Source organism: Morone saxatilis, unplaced genomic scaffold (genome assembly GCF_004916995.1).
Source record: "Morone saxatilis isolate NCDOM2014 unplaced genomic scaffold, NCSU_SB_2.0 Contig8, whole genome shotgun sequence".
Taxonomy (NCBI): domain Eukaryota; kingdom Metazoa; phylum Chordata; class Actinopteri; family Moronidae; genus Morone; species Morone saxatilis.
Genome location: NW_023340257.1, coordinates 18,254,234 through 18,276,307, shown reverse-complemented (window position 1 = coordinate 18,276,307; position 22,074 = coordinate 18,254,234). Strand labels below are relative to the sequence as shown.

At 39.5% G+C, this 22,074-nt stretch overlaps 1 protein-coding gene across 11 annotated transcripts; it reads right to left on the bottom strand.

Moving 5' to 3' along the window:
• Positions 1-447: 447 nt before the first annotated feature.
• picalmb (phosphatidylinositol binding clathrin assembly protein b) lies at positions 448-18,307 on the bottom strand. 11 transcript variants are annotated; one of them, XM_035679855.1, is made up of 24 exons: positions 17,451-18,307; positions 12,301-12,443; positions 12,074-12,149; positions 11,850-11,952; positions 10,804-10,897; positions 10,494-10,605; positions 10,291-10,397; positions 10,144-10,185; positions 9,594-9,605; positions 8,948-9,033; positions 8,587-8,710; positions 8,336-8,463; positions 8,141-8,241; positions 7,828-7,980; positions 7,323-7,406; positions 5,747-5,839; positions 5,401-5,511; positions 4,499-4,615; positions 4,358-4,388; positions 4,132-4,231; positions 3,902-3,961; positions 3,181-3,285; positions 2,685-2,790; positions 448-1,521 (listed from the first exon to the last, which is right to left on the bottom strand). In XM_035679855.1, exons 1-23 carry the CDS (start codon positions 17,578-17,580, stop codon positions 2,698-2,700), a joined length of 2,205 nt encoding a protein of 734 aa, XP_035535748.1. In that variant the 5' UTR covers positions 17,581-18,307; the 3' UTR covers positions 448-1,521; positions 2,685-2,697. The 11 variants fall into 11 exon arrangements, with proteins under 11 accessions (XP_035535748.1, XP_035535747.1, XP_035535751.1 ...); XM_035679854.1 differs by having other exon boundaries at positions 8,336-8,469; positions 17,451-18,305; XM_035679858.1 differs by lacking the exon at positions 2,685-2,790 and having other exon boundaries at positions 8,336-8,469.
• Positions 18,308-22,074: the final 3,767 nt, after the last annotated feature.

Genomic DNA, 22,074 nt, shown 5'->3' with positions numbered 1-22,074 from the left:
TTAGAAACAACAGATTTCACATTCAGCTTGAATAAAGGAATAAAAATACTGTACAATAGTTTGTGGAAGCTGCTCTTTATTTGTAAAAGAAAGAAAAGACTTCAGTCATTGTCTGCTACACGTTCTAATTACATAAAGAAAATATCTGCGGAGACAAACGCAGAGAATATCCTGAATCAAACTTAGGTAGAGTCAAATTTGATTGAATTGCTTTCATATTTCATACATCTTTCACTTTTGAACAGTCAGTTTTTATATACACGGAGCACCGATCAACAGTGCTCCTCCACTCCACCCTGGTCCTCTGGATCGTTTATACAATTAATTTACATCAAATCTGTGACTCTTTTCCCCAATTAGCGTAGCGACGGCTAACCAGCAAGCACACACACTCCGTCCTCTCAAATCCCAACCCCACCTCCCGCCCTCGACCCACCCGCCCCCACCACCCTGACTCCCACTGAGGAACTGTAGTGTGGAAAGATGTGTGCAACATGAAGACAACTCTTTCACATTCAGAGTAAAGGCAGCCTTGAATACGGTCAGTGAGTCAATGGCATGCCAAGCTTAAAGCAAATGGAGCCCACCACCCAGTGCAACGCTTCAGATTCGTGGATGAAGTGTTTTTTTCAACTAGACAGGAAACCGATCCATTGCAAAAAACCCTAGGCACAGAATCGACTATATACTGTTAACTGACTCATACTCTAACCCCTGCACTTAAGTACAACAGAGATTGTGAAATCTTTCATCTAGTAAAAAATGTTCTTAACACAAAACTCGTAGAATATTTAGTGCTCTATCATTCCGCTTAATAGGTGTAATTTATATAATAGCTATTTTTAACTCTACCTCTCAATGATAGTCCTTGTTTAATGCTGAAGCACTCCCACAGGTGTTCAATGTACTGTAGATTTTACATTATTTTTTTCCCCAATCTTAAACCAATAATCATAAATAAATACAAACAACACACAAGGAATGTCTACTGTAAACACGGTAAAAAAGACAAAAACTAAACAGGTGTAAACGCCATTAGCATCACTACTTAGTGACAGTTAAATAACTGTAGGGAATGGATGACTGGATGATCGGATCAAGAAAGGGAAGGACCGCTCTCCTTTTTTTTCCTTCCACCCCCTCCCCGCTGAACATCAAGCCTTTACATCCAACCACAGTAAGTCCAAATACATAACATCAAGTTTCTCAGCACCCATAACTATCTTTACAGATTACACTGTAAAATGGATAAGGAATCCTCTTTAAGGGGGTTTTAGACAGCAGCATCACTCGACGTCTCGGACAAGTTACAGAATAATGGGTGTGAGCTATCGCCAAACGTCATTTGGACATGGTTACCATGGTTTCTGACAGTCGCTGCACCATTGTGTTCTTGACATGTCTGTATTTGGGGGTGTGTGAATGTTTCTCTGAAGAGTTAGACTGCAACGAGGACAAAGCTTTGCTGCTAAGTGCTTCATCTTCCGAGAGACACTTTTCTTCAAATTACATGAACTGCATCTGCAAGAAAGGCAACAGACAACGTTAGTGAAGGGCTAAAATGTGAATAATTAATACGTTAAATGACTGTTTGCTAAACCCTTCCCGAGAACAATGTTGTTCTGCCCTTAGCAACCATAAGCACACACGGCAAGTCTGTCAAGCTTCACATTTATGCTGAGGTGGTGTTAACGGGGGTGTAGGTTTGGTCTGCAGGTTGTGTTATTTTTAGCAAAACCAAAAGCACAAGGGCAAAGGGGTAAAGGATTAAACTGTGTGTGTATTTGCTTTTAAAGCTGCAATAGTCTATCTAGCTAGCTTAATACCAGTATAAACCTAGCACTACTTGCAAAGCCAAGGACATCAACTGACTACATTATTTTATTGAATTACAGGAGGGAAATGCCCGTTCTATCAATCTTGGATGCTAACAGAATTTAGTTTAGTGTTAGCAGCTCTGTCCTGCTCTACTGAGCTTACACTGCAGGAAATGCAGCCAACATTAGCGTTAGCAATAAACGCCTTTTCTTAATTAAAAAGGGAAAATACAAACAAACGTGGAAGCTAAGCAACCAAACTGGGTTGTGTTAAAATATATATTTTTTTCTCATAAGAGAGCACAACCCTGCAATAAAAGAACAAAGCTGTTTTTTTTTTTTTTTACATGGATCATTAATTGGGGAGAGCGATGATGTGAGCATCTCTATGACTTTAAAATGAGTCAGCTGAAAACATTCATTCAGGAGACAGCACTTTAAACTAGAGTTAACCTTAGCTTAAATAGATTTTGATTTTGAAACTGAATTTCAATGGCAAAACTGATATTGTTATCATTGTAAACTGTCTATGTGCTATATGAGAAAGGAACAGGAGTAGCAACAGTAACTTATGGGGACAAAACCTAGCGAACAGTCAGTTAATTGGTCAACAATGGCTACAAAGTTCAGAGAAAACAGGTTTGAGCAATATGTGATGACGGTGGAAGAACAAAGGCTACATCAAAGACACAGTATATATGTCAAAACAAGCAAGAAAGCAACAAAGGTCAAGACAAAATAGGATAAATGAGAAAAATACATGTAGCGTCTAATCAGGAGTATGCAAAGTAAAAAAGAAACAGAAGGGTATTAGCACTGGGTATGCGATGCATGCAGATGCACCCGCAAGCAAAGAGCATGCTGTACCTAAAGAGATGCTCTACAAGAAATCCTTGAGAGAGAGGTGTGCAAACGGGTCCTGTCCAGGGGCTCGGAGAGGACTCTGGCTGGAAGGACTAGAGGCTGCGGAGGGCTATTTCAGGAAGAAATACAGGAAGTAGGAGGACCAAAGGAGAAGTCAGAGTCAGTACAGACTGAAGGAGGGATGAGATTAGTTTGGAGAAGCTGTGATGTATGACAGAAGGGTTAATAAAAAGGAGTTGTTGGGGGAAAACAGGGAGTCAAAACAAGGGACATGATTCACAGTTTTTTTTTGTGTCCCTTTCAGCTCCAGAGAGTGAAGGGTCCATTGTTAAAACTGTCATCATCTTCAGCTGTATTCACACGCTTACACAGTGACTAATTATGGTACACGTCACAGCACAATGGATACACCTATTTACTCAACCTGATAACTGCGCAAATAGATACTGACTTCATTATGCATCAGCCCGGTGGAGAAGTCAGACTCCTGTGCACCCACCTGAGCACTAGACACAGAGCCAAAAGGGTTGGGTGGCCTCATCACAGGCTGTGAGTACATCATGGTGGGTGGATTCATCATCCCCATAGAGCCCATTGGTGGAGGCTGCAGCGTGTTGCACAGAAACGACAGAACTTCTTTCAATAATAGTGAACTTCATTCATTTGCTTTGCAAATTAAAAGCCGCTATACGTAGAATTTATATGTGATTAGATTATTTTAAATATCGGGTAATGGCGAAAATGTTCTTTCTTTCATAATTTTCTACATTTTTATACAACCACTAGGGAGCGCCAAACTCTTTTATTTATTTATTCTGAACATACTGCCTTTAAATCAACAGATTTTAAGCAGCATAGGTAACTATTAGATGTTACACAAGTCAATATGCTGGTCAATCACATGTTAAATCACGTGTTACGAAATTGGTTCTAAATCGAAAAGCAAATAAGAAAGACAACCCTGTGCCTGCCAGTGAAATTAAATATTCACAAGGTCAGAAACTATTGAGAATTTTCCTCCCTTCATTTTTTTTATAAAGCAACAGCTCACTTGACCCAATTTAAGTGCAGTTCATGAATTCTCTAAATAATAATAAGCAGGTACCTGACATGAACTGTTTTAGTAAGATTCATAATGTAATATCTGACAAATCTTTACTTCAAAAGGACTGCACAGAAGCTTGCATGCTACTAGATCTACACACTGCAATTATACTGACCATGCCATATCCCATCATGCCTGTGGGTGTGGTGGCAGGGAAGGCCATGATTGACGGTGGCTGAAGAGACACAAACAGGCCAGTACATGTCTGAGTTTATAACACGAATGACCTCAAAAACAACAACATCATAAAAGTGCATCGACCGGTCATTTGGCAGTAAAATAAGACAGGAAATATAGCCGGAGCAGAAATCATGAGCACTACAGTGAAAAGTCTGTGTGTGTCACCATGGAGACGGGGTTCCAGGTCGTGGTCGGCGCCGCTTTGGGCTGCCAGTTGGTGCCGCCGGTCATCCTCTTCTCCCCCGGCTGGCTCCAGTGGATGTCACTGTAGATTAAGACACTTGATGTTAGCACCAGCTTGTAACTGCCCTGAAAGCACAAAGCTGCTGTTGTTGTTTCTGTACAGCGGCGTGGGTGTGTTAGAGCCACACAGCGCTGATCCATCACTTACTTTTTCATCGTGCCGTTCCCGATGCCGAGGTCTAAAAAAAGAGAATTCAAGGGGGTAGTTAGAGGTCCAAATATTTTGCCAGTTTGTGCCTTAATTAACAGGCTTTAATTAGTGCAGCTGAAAGCAAAGCATCACACTCACTGCCGACGAGGTTGGCCAGAGAGGAGTCAAGGTCATCTGACACCAGTTTCTCTGGCTGCTGACCAGATGGCTGGTTGCAACCGGCAAGAGTCGGTTTCAGGATGCCCCCGGCAATATCTGAGAAGACATACAGAGATAATAAACCTGTTCTTATAGGGGTACGAGTTAATTTTAAAAGTCACTGTGTCACTGTAGTTTTACAATGACAACAATGGAACTAAGTAGTTGTTATGGCTCAATAAACAGTTTTTGATAATCATAATTGATATTTTTTGTGTATTTTGTGCCTTTATTACATAGCCAACGGTAAAGAAAATGTAGGAAATGAGGGGAGAGAGATGATGTACAACATGTGACCATTTCAGAATGGTGGGCGTGGTTGGCAACGCTCGGTATCAGTGCTCAGTGCTCTGCTTCGATAAGAGCTGTTAACTTAAATACCCTAATTCTACACTGAAAAAAAATTACTTAAACTTTTAATTGATTTTGATTTAAACGCACAAAAAATCTGTTAGTGGGACTTTTCATTCCATAAATTACAAGTTTAGGGGTTTAGGTTTGACGTCAATTTTCTCTCCGCGTTGGTCAAATACACCAACATAGTGACATTCTGCACTTTTGGGCAGCTTGCAGACACTAACAGAGGAGTGGTAAAAATAGTGCAGAGAAGACAACAGTGTGTTCTTGTACCGGTGATTTGCAAGATCGGGCCGAGCGCTGCAGGTGTTTCAGCTGGACCTGACGTCAGGACCAGATACAGTGTGTGTCTAATATCAAGATCTCTCGACTACAGCTAATGGGCTTATGATTCATCATCTGCAAACTACAATTAAGCACGTCTAACTTACTGAAAAACAGACACCTATTGCACGTTCACTTATATCTAAATGCTAAATCCTCACCATCAGAATTGAGGCTGTTGCTGCCTGTCGCTTTGGCTCCAAAAACTGACTCAAAGTCCACTTGGAGACCCCCTGCTGACTGCTGTGGAGGACCCTGTGGCGTTGAGTATCCTTCATAAGAGATGAGAAAGAAGACAGTTACATGAAGAGGAATTACTCTGATAAACTGATCAGTGCTTCAACGGTTTTTATTGTTTCTGCACTGGCCTGTGTAAGTACAGTGTCCATATATCAATCACTTTCTTACTTGAACGGAGAGTTGAATATCACAGTGGTCTCTACAGAATTGAAAACTAGCATTAGTCTACTGCTGAATGTGCTGGTGAGAGAGCCTTCTGTACTCTACCTCTGAATAGACCTGCTACAGTAGAGGGCTCAGTGGGGAAAGTAGCCTGGTGTGGGAGGTGCTGGGCAATGGACACTGGACCACAGAAGGAGTCTGACACGCCACAGGAAGCAGGAAGACAAAGAAGAGAGAGACAGAGGAAGAAAGAGAGCAAAAGGAAAAGGCATTTCAAGGCCAGGCCAGAGAGACAGGTGTGAAATGATAACAATACAGGAAGAAGACAGAATGTCTAGCAATTTTGTAGTTGTCAAATTCTGGGTTGTAAAGAGTTGTATAAGGATAAAATAGTGCAGTATTGTAGAAACCAAGAGGGAGGGATTTAAGGAACAGTTTGACATTTTGGGAAATATGCTTATTTGATACCACTCTCATGTCTGTACGCTGAACATGAAGCGACAGCCAGGACACAATTAGCTTAGCTTAGCTTAGCTTAGCATAACAAGTGGGAACAGGGGCAAACAGCAAGCCTTGTTCTGTCCAAAGACAATGAAATCTGCCTCTGAAGCTCATTAACTGACACATTATTAAGTGTGAACACAACACGTGGGTTACATGCTGGACTTTTTCTTGACAGGACCAGTTGCCAAGCAACCAGCGGACATATTGGACACATACCGGCATGGTATCATTATTAGCGTGTGTGTCATTCAATATGCACCGCTATAAAAACTGTGTATTGTATTTAATTCAAAAAATGCTTTTTACTTTTTCTTACTGTACTGATGTGTATCTATTTATTTTATTTTTATTTATTCTTTATTTCTAGAATTGTTTGACAGTGTGGCCTATATGTACAATTATTGAACATGTTAAATAATATTTAACTTGAGTAACCTATCATAAAGGTATTTGAGAAAGAAAGCAGCCTTCTGAGTACATTCACTATACACTTCACTATATCGGTCATCAAAACGGTAATCGGTGAATTTTTCCTCATCGAGCTCTAGCATCTACTGTATTACGTATGCAAGTATGTAGCAGTGCACCTCTGCCTGGTGAATGTTTGTTTGGTGGCTCGTTCAACAAGCTAAGGTGCACAAGAATAAGTTTTCATGTTTGTAAGATGGATAAGAATTTAGCAGGAAAGCTAGTGTGGTTCTTGTTCAGAGTCTGTGGCTCTAGTATTGTGTAGCAGGTGGCTGGCTGTTAGTGTGACCTTCTGCCTAGGATATGCCCATGACCATAGTGCTTTATGCAAATTTGTTTCAAATTATGCTATTTGGTAGATGAACAGTTTTACAAATAATGAATGCACAATCATATTTATAAATATTAATAAAAAAATCAATTTCACCCTTTTGGTTTTAGATTGTTTTCCAAAAAGGAGAACACAGAAGCAGATGTGTGTAGCAACAGACAAATGGATGGAGATGAGAGAGTTATAAATCTTCTAAGGCATGAAAGCAAATAAGTGTTTTTCCCAAAATGTCAAACCTTTACTTTAAAATTAGTTTATGTCCACATTTTTACCATAAATTTCAGAATAAGAGCCCTTAGGGTGGGGGGTTATTGCATAGGATCCTATGTTTGCCAGGGCTCAGGAAACATAGGCTGAGATGGTGAGCCATCATAGTACCTGAGATGGAGTGTTCTATCCGCACTGTGCGTTTGTAATTGGTTGAAACGGATGAGTTTGTGTCAATAAAGGGATTGTAACGATCTGGAGAATCAAAAATAGTGTTGGTAAAAGAAGAACAGGTTTCAACTTAAAGCTCTACGGCACGTTTGTATTACAATGCAACACCAAACTGTTCACTAAAAGAGAGGATGAAAGGTAACTGTGAAGCAAAATGAGTGTATGGCCTCTACAGTGGGACATGGAGGCTCCTGGTTGATAAGATAAGAGCATGTAAGAAGTGTTCTCACTAAAAAAAATAAATAAAACATAACTTGAGCTTGGTATGAACTGCAATGAGGTGCATTGCTCAGACAGAGAGAAGAGAAAATTTAGACATTTGCACAAATCAACATTCAAACTAAAGCAGCACAGTAAACATGCAAGCTAGTCATGCTTATAAGTGACTACAGAGAAATGAACAAGAGCGACAAGACTTTTGAGGAGAAACAAAATGAGCCGTTACCACCAAACATTTCATGACCAGATGTCCTAGAGGAAAAGCTAACACCGTCTGAAGACACGACAGGTAAGTGAGTGGCATCGACAACGAGTTTTGAGAGGAAAGGGTTAAGGTTTGGCATGGATTCATCTCCAGCTTCAGCAGAGGTGAAAGGATCTAGGCAGGCAGAGGAGAGAGAGACAGAGAAAAAAAAGGGAAAAGACAGAAAAGAGTGGAGAGGAAGAGGTGGGCATCAGAGTCAGACAACAACAAGAGAAGGAGAGCATGCAGAACATGTCACTGAGAAACACAGATGTTGGTTGGAGGTGTTCTTTACCTGCCCATGCTGTTGCCACTGGAAGCCCTGTTGAGCCTGACTGCATGGAGGGCTGAAAAGTTGACTGCAGGTCAAAGAGGTCACTCTCCATCTTCACCGCACTGCAGGCAGAAAGACGTTTTTTAACTCATTTTCTAAAAATTTTGAAAAAAAAAGTCAAACTAAAGAGGGATATAGAGTAGATCTAAGCAGTACCCATTAGAGCAGCTGGGTGTAGAGAAGAGGTCGATGGCTGGTGCTGTGCTGATAGTGCCTCCGGTGGTGGAGATCGGCGACGTATCAGTAGTGGCGAAGGAGGGCCTCTTGGACAACTCTTTGAGCCTCTGTTCCTGAGTGAGTGTGGAAGTCGAATTCAAACATACAGGCAACAAAGACACTGCAAACATGTGTGTTCAATGCATGTTAAGTGCAGTATTGCTGGTTTTCTATAAAAACAACAAACCCACCTTCAGAGCTTTGAGTCGAGCCTGTTCCTCTTCGAGAGCTGCCTGCTTCTCCCGCTCATCCACTTTAGTGAAAGACATCCCCGTGCTGGCCAGCGACGAGACCGCATTTGACAGAGTGCTGGCCCTGCAGGAAAGGTACAAATTCACACCAAACTGTTTGATCTCCTATCTATTTTACTGGTTTTACTCTTACATTTTCACCGTTTCTATATATGTTCTGTGTGCACCAGTCTCAAAGTCTTATTTTCAGCTTGTCAGTCATCTGTAAAGCAATTTGAATTGCACTATGGAAAGAGAGTGTCTGAGATTTCAAGGGAAAGATGAAAGTAATTGAGAAATAGTGATGGGAGGATTAACGTACCTGCTGGCTGCAGTGGAGTCTTTCACCTTTTTGCCCTCTAAAGAGGCCAAGTGCTGCTCCAGAGCTTCGAGAAGGCTACTGGGAGCCTGTCGTGACAGAAAACACACAAGTCAGCAAGTTCCTGAGACGCAGAAAATGTAATCTGTATGGACATCAAGACCATAAAAGACAGTGGTGGGCAACCGTGATAGACAAACGCACATCACACTATTAATCCAAGGTGTAAACAGCCAACTGATGTCTTTGATTAGGCGGTTAGATTTTGCTCCACAAAGGTTAACTACCAACTTTGGGCTATGGGTTACCCACCACTGATCAATGACTGCATTCCAGCCAAAAAGCTACTTTGGATGAGAGTAACATCTGTGTGGGATGACGTACTGCACCACGGCACTTTCAACAACCTGGCCGTGGTTGAATTGGCCGTGTCTAAGCACAACGGGGCAGCCATTTTACAGTAGATGAGCTACGCTGGTTTACACTTCAATAATGTGACCAAAGTGAACAGAGTTTACCACAGCCAGTGTTTTTTCCTTCAACTGTTTTTCACCACGATGTAGGAGACAGAGTCGGAGCAGAGGCATGCAAAAAGACAACACTGAAGCAAGTCACAGACATAGAAGAAGAGTGAAATGATAGTACTTACACAAACTGTGAACTGAAGTGGAAAGATAAGGGGGAAAATACAGAATATAAAGGTGGTGACAGTCAGAGGGGAATGCATTTTAGCAGCAGTTCTCCGGAGGTAAAGTATTTACGTAAAAAATTGGTTCCCATAGCACAGCACAACAGTATGTGCAGTTTATTTTCAATTAGGAAAAACATCTAACTGTCACTGTGCAGATTTAATGAGTGGGTTGCAAATACAGTGCTCACTTTAAAACACCTTTATTTACTGTAGAGAGAAGGAAGAGAAGTTGGGGAGGGTAAGAAGAAACAGGAGAGGAAGCAGAAGAAGAAGAGGAAGAAGAAAAAGGACAAGAAACAGGAGAAGACCACCTCCTCTAGCAAACATGCGCTCAAGAAGGAAATCATGCAAAGTGTCTCATTTTAACGATCATTTGTGTCGGGTAGACTATACTAGAGTTGGACAAAGACAAAGCTGATGAAAATAAGAGCAGTTAGAGCTGGAAATAAGAGGAAGAAAGCAAAAAGAGACTTCTATTGGAGCCCCTGTGTTTTTTCAGATTGCTCACCTGTGAAAGGTCTGGAATGTCTCCTCGATCAATGCCCACCTGCTGTAAGACGAGAGAGGAAACCAAGTTACAATCGTGCCTTTGCAGCATCACTGAAGAATTTCATTTCATTCGAGAAAAAAATGACAAACATGTAGTATAATTTACCTCCGCTACTTTGAGGAACTCCGATATCCGGGTCATTCGGGTGAGAAACTTCTTGTATATGTCCAAACCTTCTTTACACTGAGTCTTCTTCATGTCAAAGTATTTCTCTGTTGGGTGAAGAAGAAGAAAAAAAAAACACTGAAATGACCAACCTCAAAATGAACCAAAGATCAAGAGAAGGTTGGAAGCGGAAGTGGTCTTACCAAGCAGGTTGATAATGCCTTCATTATAAGCAGCAAAGAGCCTGATGGAGTCTTTGAAGAGGAGCATGAAGGCTGCATTGATGACTCCATTAGTCAGCTCGTTGGCATTGACCTGAGGGAAAACAATCAACTAACACATTTATCTTACAGCCTTTCCACAGCGATATGTTGACACAGAAAAACAACGCCTGCCTAAGTGAACAAAGATAATGCATCTTGACTTTTGTTTGCAGCAGCCTCAGCACACTCTGCGCACTCCCTTTTTATTACACGGGCTGCAGAGCTGCGGGACGCTTCACCTTAAACTCACATTGAAATCGAGGAGGGCATCCATCTGGTTCTGAATAATGGGGATAGTCTTGAGCAGCTTCTCTGTATTCATGGTCCTCATTACGCCGTCCACTCTGCGTGGACACATGGGGAGTCGGAGCAAGAGAGGGCACAGAGGAGAGAGGGAAGATGGAGGGGAGACGGATGAAGGGAGAGATGGATGAGCAAAGCAGTGCAACTCGAAACACACTAACAGACTGACCCCTTTTTTACACCGATTACAGGGAAGCAACTGTTATTTTCATTATTGATTAATCTGATGATTGTTTTCTCAATTCATTGCTGTGTCTGTAAAATGTCTTGTTTTGTCCAAACCACCCTAACATATTCAGTTTACTATCATATATATAACAAAGACAAGCATCAAATCCTTCTATTTGAGAAGCTGGAACCAGTAAATGTTCAGCATATCTGCTTAACAAAATGACTGAAATGATGTATTTGATTATATTTAATTACAAAACAATAGACGATTGACAAGTGGCTGCAGCTCTGATTGATAAACACTGGTTTTCTTTTTCATTTAAATCTTAAAAATCCTTGAAACCTGAAATTTTACTTTGGGGTTTTTGTTTCATCCATATTTTGACCCTTTTTTTTTTTTGCAATATTTTACATTGGAGACCAGAAGTGCTGGAAATATTTGACAAAACATTTTCAACAATTTTGATATAAAAATAAATGTTACAAGTTAATTTATCAAGGAAAAATGAAAATATTTGCTTTGTTGTTTTTTGTTTCAGGCTTCTCAAAATGTGAGGATTTGCTGCTTTTCGGTGTTTTCTATCCTTTTAAACTGAATACCGTTGGTTGGTCAAACAAGTTATTAAAAGACATCACATGCGTAAATAGCTATTGGATAAGTCACAAATTTCCGACATATTTCAAAATAAATGAAATTTTGAATAATTATAAAGAATACTGGAGATATTAATCAATAATTAACAAACCTAATAAACATCCTTATTCACATACATGTAAAATAGAAAAAGAACAGTTTTAATATTACACAAAAAACTTTCTTACCCGCGTTTAACTTTTGTGAAGTCAAAGGCAACCTGTCTGTATGAAACAGCTTTCTCGTTCAGGTATCGACTATACCTCCTGATAAATGTGGACATGTCGTAACCTTCAAGGTAAAACAGCAGCAGGAAAATTTTGTTTTACAGTTAAAAGCAATATTTTCTTTGTTAAATGCTGCAGTAATTAAGAATGCTTTAAAACTGAAACAGCTACATTCAAATTGTTACCTTGTAAACCACTTTTGTCCAAAAAATTACTGAGGTTGAATAGTGTATTCCTTGAAGCCAAGTACTGGACAAAACGCTGTAGGAAAAGGTTGAACACAACATGATTGGTTAATAACACATTAACGCTCAAATAATCTGCTGTGAGGTTATTTTATTTTTTTGTATTTCTGATTGAGTTTAACGTGTTGTTAGAGGATGATCTAAACATAATGTACATAGTGGCTCACCTCGTTGCCATAGACCATGAGGTGGTGTGTGGTGATAAGTGACTTAAACACAACCACCCAGCTGGTGTTGGTGGTCCTCTCAAACAGCGAGTCGGCCAGTTGGGGAATGTTCACGTTCATCTCGTTGGTGCAGTGGATCAAATCTGAAACAAAAAGAGAAGCACTTCATGTAATAATCAATCAAAATAAATTGTGCAATTGTCCAAGGCTGCAAAACTAGTCCATCAAAATGAATGTGCAACCAAACCCCTAAGTTTTGCCAGGTCCTGGGGGGGGCGTGGCCTTTGTGACTAACAAGTGTGACACAGGAGGGAACAGCGAGCAGTGTGACGGACTGACCACTGCTCAGTGTGACAGGCTTCGCTGGACCTTTGACATTCACTAGAAGCACATTCACAGCTGTTTGTAAATTTTTCTGTGTGGTACCTGTGTTGTAACGTTAGCTAAGCTAGCGGCTCAGATAGATGTCAGCAGCCTGCCAACATATGTCACCTCTTCTCCACTATACCATGCTTTATTCCCTTAAATATTTTAAATATCAAGGCTGCAAAAACACTGAGATATATCTTAATATTCTTATTGCAACAATAATATAGACAGAGCTGAAATTATTCATCTACAAAATATTAATTGGCAACTATTTTGATAATCGATTAAGTCATCTTTTAAGTGAAAATGGCAAAAATTCAAAGCTCCAAGCCTCTCTAATGTCAATATCTGGTGGATTCCTTTGCGTTACCGTAAAATAATTATCTTTTGGTTTTTGAACTGTTGGTTGGACAAAACTAATGTGAAGACATCACTATTTTTCATTATTGTCAGCAGATTATTCAATAATAAAAATAAATTGAAGCCCTAAATATAGATTTTATTTGTGTTTCGGTCATTATGTCGTGATATACTGTGGCTTGAATGCTGAATCTTCCTGTTCTTCAAGGCTCAACTGCAGTTAAAGGAAGTCAAATTCTCTGAGATTAAATCTCCCACCTAGTTTAGATCAGATGCTGTATGAAACACAAACAGTCACCAAAATCCCATTACATAATGGATAATGAGGTGAGTTGAGGAATATAAGTTGATTGTACTAATGTCACAATATTGTCTGTAAGCTTCCTTGAGGTCTGAACTGAAGGTGTCAGACTGTGCGTCTTTGGCAGTTAGACAGATTTACTCATAGAAAACCCTACGTACTGTGAGTTAATGCAAACAAACACCTGCCGCCTACTATGAAAGAGTAAAAAGTCTGAGCCAAAAAGAGTCTCTGATGTGACTCAGACTTTAAAAATGTATCACCAAATGATACAAACACCAACTCTGTCCTGTCTAATATAAAGCAACGCATCAGTTTAGTGGAAACCTGCACTGACTTCGACAAATTAGTAGATTAAAAAACTGAGATGATGATTTAACAGTTTTATCCTCCTACACTTTGGCCTGGTAACCCTGGTAGAGAATACTAAAAAGAGAAAAATATATGAGAGTACGTTGTGAAAAAGCCCAAACTGTAAAATATGTTTGTATTTGTATTTAACATTCATTTAAAACACTGCGAGTAAAATGGAGCAACAGTAAATTGAGCAAGGATGTTTTCTACATATAATCTGCATAATAAAACAATAAATCACCATCTTGTAGTGCCAGTGCAATCAGGGATCACTGCAGCACGAGCAGAAACTGATTGTGTTGATCCTATTTTAATTGTTAATGGCAACATAAAACCCTTTTAACGGACCAACCTAAAGTGCGAGGCATTAAGCTGTTTGTGACCAAACATGTTCTGTCCCACTTCCTCTCCTCATATGTTCACCCATGTGCTGGGTGAATGATGTTCGTCAAAGCAGCGCTAATGACCCTGCCATTCACAGCAGTGATCAGACTGACGGGGTAATTGGGCCTCCCTTTCTGTCCTATATTTGACTTTTCAAAAGGCGGGGGACTTTAAGTAGGACAGGATAACCTTCCAGAGCAGCAGCAGCAGCAGCAGCAGTTAGCATGGGTGGCTGAACTGCCCAGAGAAGAAGATGATGACGAGCGGAGGAGGTGGGGGAGGAAGAGGAGGAGGAGGAGGAGGAGCAGGGACTGGATGGGAATCAATGTGAGGCACTGACGAGCCGCCGGGTCTATTGTCTACACTCAGGCCCTCGCGCTGGGAATATTCACAGTGGCCTGACATGACGGAGATCCTGATCTAGATTCAGTTTCATGGGACGACCAGCGAAGTGTATTCAGTGTAACAGTGTGATTACGTTAAATCTCTGCGCATTAGCAACAAATATCATTGAAGCAGGGTTTCTACGGGTGAAAGTAATATTACTTACTGAAGGCACGAACGTCATTCAATTGGTAGGTCATGCCTGAGAGCGTGGAGATAACGGCGTCAGCGTGACCATAGTCGATAGAGGAAGGGGGTATCGGTGATACCCCAAATATTTTTCCAATATCTGATTTAAAACCAATGTAACAAACTGTATTCTATTGTGCTGCACGTGTGAGACGATGTAAATTTGTCTTTAATTTGCTTGAACTAATTGATCTGTAGATTATTTTGTGAAATAACGCACTGTTGTATAATCCCAGTGTCATAATGCGACTACTAGATGATTTAAAAGTATATAATTGTGTTATTACAATATTGATTTATTGCCCAGTAGCACTGATCATGTGTAGGGCTGTAACACTGTTTGGTTACTGAGCAAAATGTGTTCGTAGCACTCATTACTCAAAATAGTCACAAATCATAAAGCTGTAATCAAGTGTCTGGTCAAATTAATAATCTTGTTTACTTAAAGGTTCCCCGTGGAGCGCTTCACATTATTCCGCTGATCAACAGGTGGCGGTCACACACCAAGATATGCAACAACGAGCAGCCAAGGGAGAAAAGAAGAAGGCTGCAAGATATATGTAAACGCGGATGTAAACAATGCTGGATTTGAATAATAATTTGAATAATTCACCTTTGCAAATGTTTTATGAGGAAGTGAATGTAGCAACACATTTGTTAGAGCTTGAGGAGACCCACAATGCACTGAATGTAAGAAACACCGAATGTAATATAACTTTTTTTGGTTTACTAGAAAACATCATGCGGCACCTTTAATATTTTATCGGTTCAAATTCGTGAAGGACTGCTTGTGCTATGAATGTGTTCATGTATTTCTCAAAGTAAAGTAACAAACAAATATTGTTTTGGTTTTGGTACAGTAGAATAAAAGGTTCATAAAAAAAGGCAATTTTCGAGCAAAAATGTCAAACATTCCTTTGTTACGGCTTCTCACACTGAATGTCTTTGTCTTATATGATAGTAAACTGAATATTTTTAGGTTTTAGGTTTTTTATGTATGTATATATGTATGTATCTATGTGTGTATGTATGTATCGGTCTATATCAGTTTCAAAATGTTGCCAATTTCAGAAAACCTTCTTGTATTTCAATAACATTTAACAACTTTGGCTTCATTTTTTAAATGAAATAATGGTGACACTTTATTTGGATAGTCTGCCAACAGATAGTTTATAGCTCATTTGTAACATTTCAACAGCGTATTAGTTGAGATTCAACAACTACTTTATGATATTACACTGTAGTTAAGGTTTGGTTAGGTTTAGGCACAAAAAACTTCTTGGTTACTGTATATTCATGAATCCCTGTTATATAATACCCTGTCAGAGATCTACAGACAAAGTAAAACAGCTGAAATGTTATTGCAGACCATCCAGATAAAATGTTACCAAAACAGTGTTGAAACAACAACTTGTATTTCTCAGTAAGGTCATAAAAAAGGACTTAAATTCATGTATTGTATCCACACTAATATCAAGCAACTGTGCATCCCTTCATTCCTAACACTTTCTCCAAATAGAAAAGAAGGTAAAACATGTAAAAGACTTGATTTAAATGGCTATAATTTCTGCCAGAAACCATTAAATGATCCTTTTAAACTTTTAAAAACACGCTTGCAGCCGTGTTTGCCTCATAATGACTCCTTTGTTTCAACCTGAAACAAGATGACGCTGTGTTATTATCTATGTACACATGAGACACGCCAGTCACGATGAGCCGAGAGTGTGTCACTCTGCCAACTTTCACTCATCCCACCTCCGTGGGAAGTCGCCCGAGTGGCACAACAGGTGTGGAAACCCGCAACTTTATCATTAAAGTCACCAGAAATAACCATTATTACCAGTTAAGACGTGATGCTACAGCATGCACCTTTTTCCTGGGGTGTTACTGAACTCCTATGATGACGCAGGGCCTTCATAAAAACCACTTTCATTACTCCCATACATTTGAAAGTGCAGATCAATATGCAGAAAATCTACCACTGCATCTCTAAGCACAGACAGGCAGTGACTCCTCTGACTGGGAGTGCATCAGACTAATGATCACACAGGATTTAAGCTCTTATGCTTACGTCAGGGTACATGCAGGAGTCTGCCTGACCTGACGTCCTGAGGTAAAAAAAAATAAGGGAAGCAAACTCCTTCTTTTGTGGCACCTCTGTGATTATCTCTCAACGTATGAAGCATCATGAGAAAACAGCAGGTGTCACGTTACTTCACCGTGGAGCTGAAACAGACACTTGTCCTGCTGCAGGTGCACCAAGATGGGAGCTGGAACTGGATTGCAAGCATTCCTGTAAATGTTAATTCAGGGCCTGTGAGTGCAGGGGGCCCCTATTACTGCCCCACACTGATTTATCAAGGTTCTCCCGTTAGACACCGGTCAAATAACTATTTATCCTGGGTGTGTGAGCCGAAACATTCAAGCTGTAAATCAGTGAGTGAATATGAGAAAGAGAAAGAGAGCGGATTGAACAAAACCAGACAGCTAGACAAGCTAGTTTGACAGCAATTAATGGCAAAAAAATGTAAAAGGGGATCATTTATAGGCTTAAATAACGCCTGGTACGGCTTTTTAAAACCTTCTTAATTATGTGTAGCCGTGTGTGGACGAGGCCTGTGCTCGCTGTTAAAACAATATAATCTCCTGACATGAACCAGCAGTAGCATATAGCCTATCCTGAGGCTTTGAGGCCTTGTAGCTGCTCCATCGCCATAACTCAGCGGCGTCTCTCTCTGCCGCGGTGATTTAACTTGAAACACTGTTACACTGTTTCTGTTGTTTCCTTGTCTTACAAACAGATACTCACAATCCAAATGTTTCTTTTTCGGGCCCATTACTTCGTGAGTGGTGGCCTTGCATACTGTTTTCGACACGGCGGATCCCGTTACACTGTGCTGGGCTGCAGTTATCCGGTCCGTAATGCTCTGCCCCGACATCTTCGCTCACTCAATGCAACAACAACACAAAAAAAAACCCCACAGACTTTTAAGAATTCAAGCTTCGGCTGGGTCTTCGGAGGCTTTTGTTGTAAAAAAAAGAAAAGAAAAAAAAAAGAAATCCTCCACCTCGTCCGCAACCTTTTGCCGGACCCCCCCTCCCCTTTATTTCCCCACCTTGGTGGAAATAGAGAATCAAAACTAGGCTATGGCAGAGCAGGACCAGGGGAGGGCGGAATAAAGAGAAGCGGAATCAGACAACAATAACAATCAGAAAAGGTTCGACTGTTTCTTCCTTGTTGCTCGGCTCCGTCTTTCATTCAGATCTCAGGGGTGCCGTGATTGCGGGGTCCACTCGCTGACTCATCCGACCCGGGTCTCTGTCTCGCTCTCATCCCGATGTGGCACACCGGATCCCAGCCTGCCTGCCTGCCTCCGCCGCTCCGCCAGTCGTCGCCGCTCCTGCTGCTCCTCCTCCTCCTCCTCCTCCTCCTGCCGCTGCCGCCGCTGCTCGGGTTTAAAGCGCTGCGAGAGGGAAAAAAAGACCACAGAGGAAGGGGAAATGGCGGGCCTTGGCTCTGCTCAGCCTCGCACTCAACACGCCGCCCTGCAGACCCTGAGTCAGATCTTACACCGCGGAGTGTGCGTGAGGCCCCGCTGTGGTGCAGGTGTACACCGACTGACCGCAGTCCAGCTGGATGCGGAGGGAAGGAAGGGAGGAAGGGAGGGAGGGAGGAAGAAATAATGCACAAATGCTCAATCACAGGAGCGCCAGAGGCCTGGATGAGAGGATGAAGCCTGTATTGATTGAGGAGTGGACAGAAGATGAGGCAGCAACAGGACTGATAGAGTGAAGGAATGAGCCAGAACACTTTTCAAATGCAATCTTCTTACAGTGACCTTATTTCACTTTATAACATTTCAAATCATTGTAATAATATTATAATAAAGATTTGCTTTTTTTTAATGTATACAGTCCAAAATAGGCATATTGTCTCATTCACAATTGACAAACTGAAATATATATATAATATATAGGTATTTAAAATGTATATAAATCAGGTTTATTTCCTTATACGAGCTGCTTATACAGCCTTTAAGTAGGTATTTACTCAAGTACTGGATAGTACAAGTCTGTACTTTACACTATATTTCAGAAGTCAATAGCTACTTTTTCTGAAACATTTATTTGATAAACTTCAGTAGTAATAGTGTATTATTATGGATTATGCCACCCAGCAGTATATAAAGTATATGAAATCAGCCCCACCTTTACCAGCTGCATCATTAGTGATTAATGCATGCATTAATGCATAAATACTTTTAATCTAATATAAAATGTATTATTTAGAAATAGGGAATTCTCCATAATAAGTACTTTTACTTTTGGTACTTTAAGCAGCCTATATTTTGATGCTGAGACTTATGAAGGCTACTTTTTGAGTCTTGAGTTTTACGTTTTTGAGTATTTGTATGCTCTGATATTGCTACTTTTACTCAAATATATAAAAGATAAGAGTACTTAGGACACAAGACACCCATCACTCTGATTAACAAATAAATCTGTGTCTATAGTGTCAGAAAACATCCACCGTATTTCGCTAAGTTACATATTTTATAGTTTAAATACACCATGTTTTACATCACTGTCAAAATATAAATCTAAGCATGCTATACACTTAGACATTGACATGCAGTCCTATATACACCTACTTTATTCCAGCTCTCTTTGCACTTTGAAACAGTTGACTAGTACATAGACATTGTATGTTGTAGTTCCTTGTTGCTATTTATTTATATTTATACACAATGTTTTATCTACTAGGCTACATAGTTACTTATCTTTGTTCATTTTATCCTTCCTTTTAGCTGTAAGTCTACATCTTCCTTTAAATTGTTATAGGGCGAGTAAATTGGATTATGATTATGGTGTGACAATGTTTCAGAGAAAGTCATCCTTACATAGAAAATTAGCAAAAATTACCCAGTGGAAACATATATAGCATCCATAGCCCCTCTTTGAAACAATCAAATCAAAACCCAGATATGATGATGAAAAAGTGAAAAAACAAACAAAAAAACAACTGTTCAGTTTTTAATTAACTGGAAGGGTAATAGGGGCAGTAGGCCTGTGCTGAGACCTCTTATGCATATGAGTTTATAAGATATAGACATAAAGAAACTGATATTTACCATAATACAGTGAGTATAATCTATGCTGCTTTATACTTACTGGTATCACAATATTGGACAGAAAATTCCTTATAAAAAGGTCTCAGTGGAGACCTAAATGGTGTCTGGTGTACCACCGCCAGGTGTTAGTTTTTAGTTACACAGACATTTATGGTAGTATTTCGAGACTTCTTATGTATATGAGTAACTTTTGCTCCATCCACGATCTATATATCTAAAAGAGATATCAAAAAATGATGGATTTTTCTGTCACTGCAAAGCACTAAAATTCAGTGGAAACATTATTTTGTTCACTGAAGGCAACCTCATTTGTCTCCCGGCTGTCTTTATCTATAAACCAAAGATGTTTCATGTTGATGGTCTTTTTCCACCTAAACATTGCTTGATGACTTTTTTTGAAGCAGCCAAAACAAAAACCCCCTGATGAGCTGTGAGGGGCATACTGAGACTTCTTATGCATCATGAGTCTGTGAGACATGTAGAGAGTAACCTTTATGGTAACGAACCAGATTTAGAAAGGTGATGGATTTGGATGTTTTTTCTAGATACTAACATCTTTTGCATTAAAGCAATTTCCAGGATGTTCACTAATAATCACTAAAGAAAGCTTGACTTTACCTCAGGTTGACAGACTAGAACATTTCTATAAAGTATATGGTTTGTTTATTTTAGTAAAAACACTATTTACATATCTGAATTAAGTGTTTTTTCTGTTCCCTTCCTGGTCTCTTTTAACTCCTTCAATTTGCGTCATATGGATCAAACCTCTTTACTGTCCCAATCATCTATGTTAAGTGTTTTATTGTCTGTTAGAATTGTTTTACTTTATTTCTGAAAAGTCGTTATTCATACAAATAATCATTGTTATTGGTTGCTGTATCAACTCTGTCGTACAACCTAATGTTCAAAGGAAAATTCACCCTGATATTTAGGTATATCGATGCTTCCTATGTATACCGTTATTTAAAACATTCTACATATTAAGTACAAAATGTAAAAAAATGAAAGCAAAGAAGAGGCATTTTAAATGCTGACTGAGTGTCAAAACTTTCACACTTTCACACACTGGACTCATTCATGGTGTATTTCAGCAGGTTGCAATAAACAATAAACTTCAAATGCAATTTCTGCACAAAATTCCTCCTTAGCATAAAATTCAACTCAGATTTTTTACGTTTAATAAGTAGCAATACCACTGTGTGGAAATACTTTGTTAAAATTAAGTCTAGCATTCGAAATTTTACTCAAGTATAAATACAAAAGTGTTAGCTATAATAATATATCATCTTTTGTTTGTTCTAAAGTTGTCAGATAAATGTAGTGGAGTGAAAAGTACAACATGTGCCTCCAACAGTACAAGTATAAAGTGGCATAAGATAGAATTACTCAAGTAAAGTCCAAGTACCTCAGAACTGTGTAAAGTAGCAACAGCTGTGTTGATCAGTGGAGGCTGCAGCTCTGATGCTGTGTAACACAGTGAACACACGGGGGCAGCGCAGTGCCATGATTATCTCCAAACATAAAGTCTTGCTCACTTATGGATAAATTATCAGCCCAAATTGATAAAAAAATAATACAGATTTTCCTTAAGTTTAGACAGTAAGACCGTTTACTGAAAACAATCCAATCAAACGTTAAAATGTGAAGTAAAATATTCCATCTCTTCCTTTGATTTTTCACTATAATTAAAATTTTAGGCTTCATTTCTTTATTTTTAAAGTTGAATTTACCAAACTCAGTTTTACAACCTATTAACTTATTCAAATGTATTTTGGATACTTTATATTTTAGTTTTAATGAACAATAGATCAGATCTTAGCATGATTCTTCAGCTTAATAAATATATAAATATGTGTTAATTTACATTTTTATTACAACATGAACAGATGAATCTGCATTATTCTGTATCTACATGATCTGGAATTCTTTGATCCATGTGTGGATATATGAACTGTATGAGCGATACACATAGCTACAGTTTCCTCCGAGTGATACATCCTTGACAAGGTCATGTTAAAAGAAAAGCAGAGCCCCTCACATGTTCTCTTGATACAGGGTTGAGTTTCATACATAAACAATAAGTCAGCCTGTTCTCTTCTCACCTGGGAGGTTTTTAGCCCAACAAAACACAGTCAGAGGCCTCTGGAAAAAAACATTCTCACTTTGTAATGAAAACTGGTTTATTTATTTTCCTTTTTTAGCCGAAATCAACTTGCGAAACAAACTCTGCTTTTATTAATAATCTGCATCAGTAGTGCATCATTGGACTAAAATGATTATTATTTTATTTTCACCTTTTTT

Excerpts from the sequence above, each read along its gene's own strand:
- picalmb (XM_035679854.1), bottom strand. The coding sequence starts at position 17,580 with ATGTCGGGGCAGAGCATTACGGACCGGATAACTGCAGCCCAGCACAGT. Across the intron at positions 10,898-11,849 it reads TTCACAAAAGTTAAACGCGG|AGTGGACGGCGTAATGAGGA; the intron begins GTAAGAAAGTTT and ends GTGTCCACGCAG. Across the intron at positions 5,840-7,322 it reads GATAGAACACTCCATCTCAG|ACTCCTTCTGTGGTCCAGTG; the intron begins GTACTATGATGG and ends GTGGCGTGTCAG.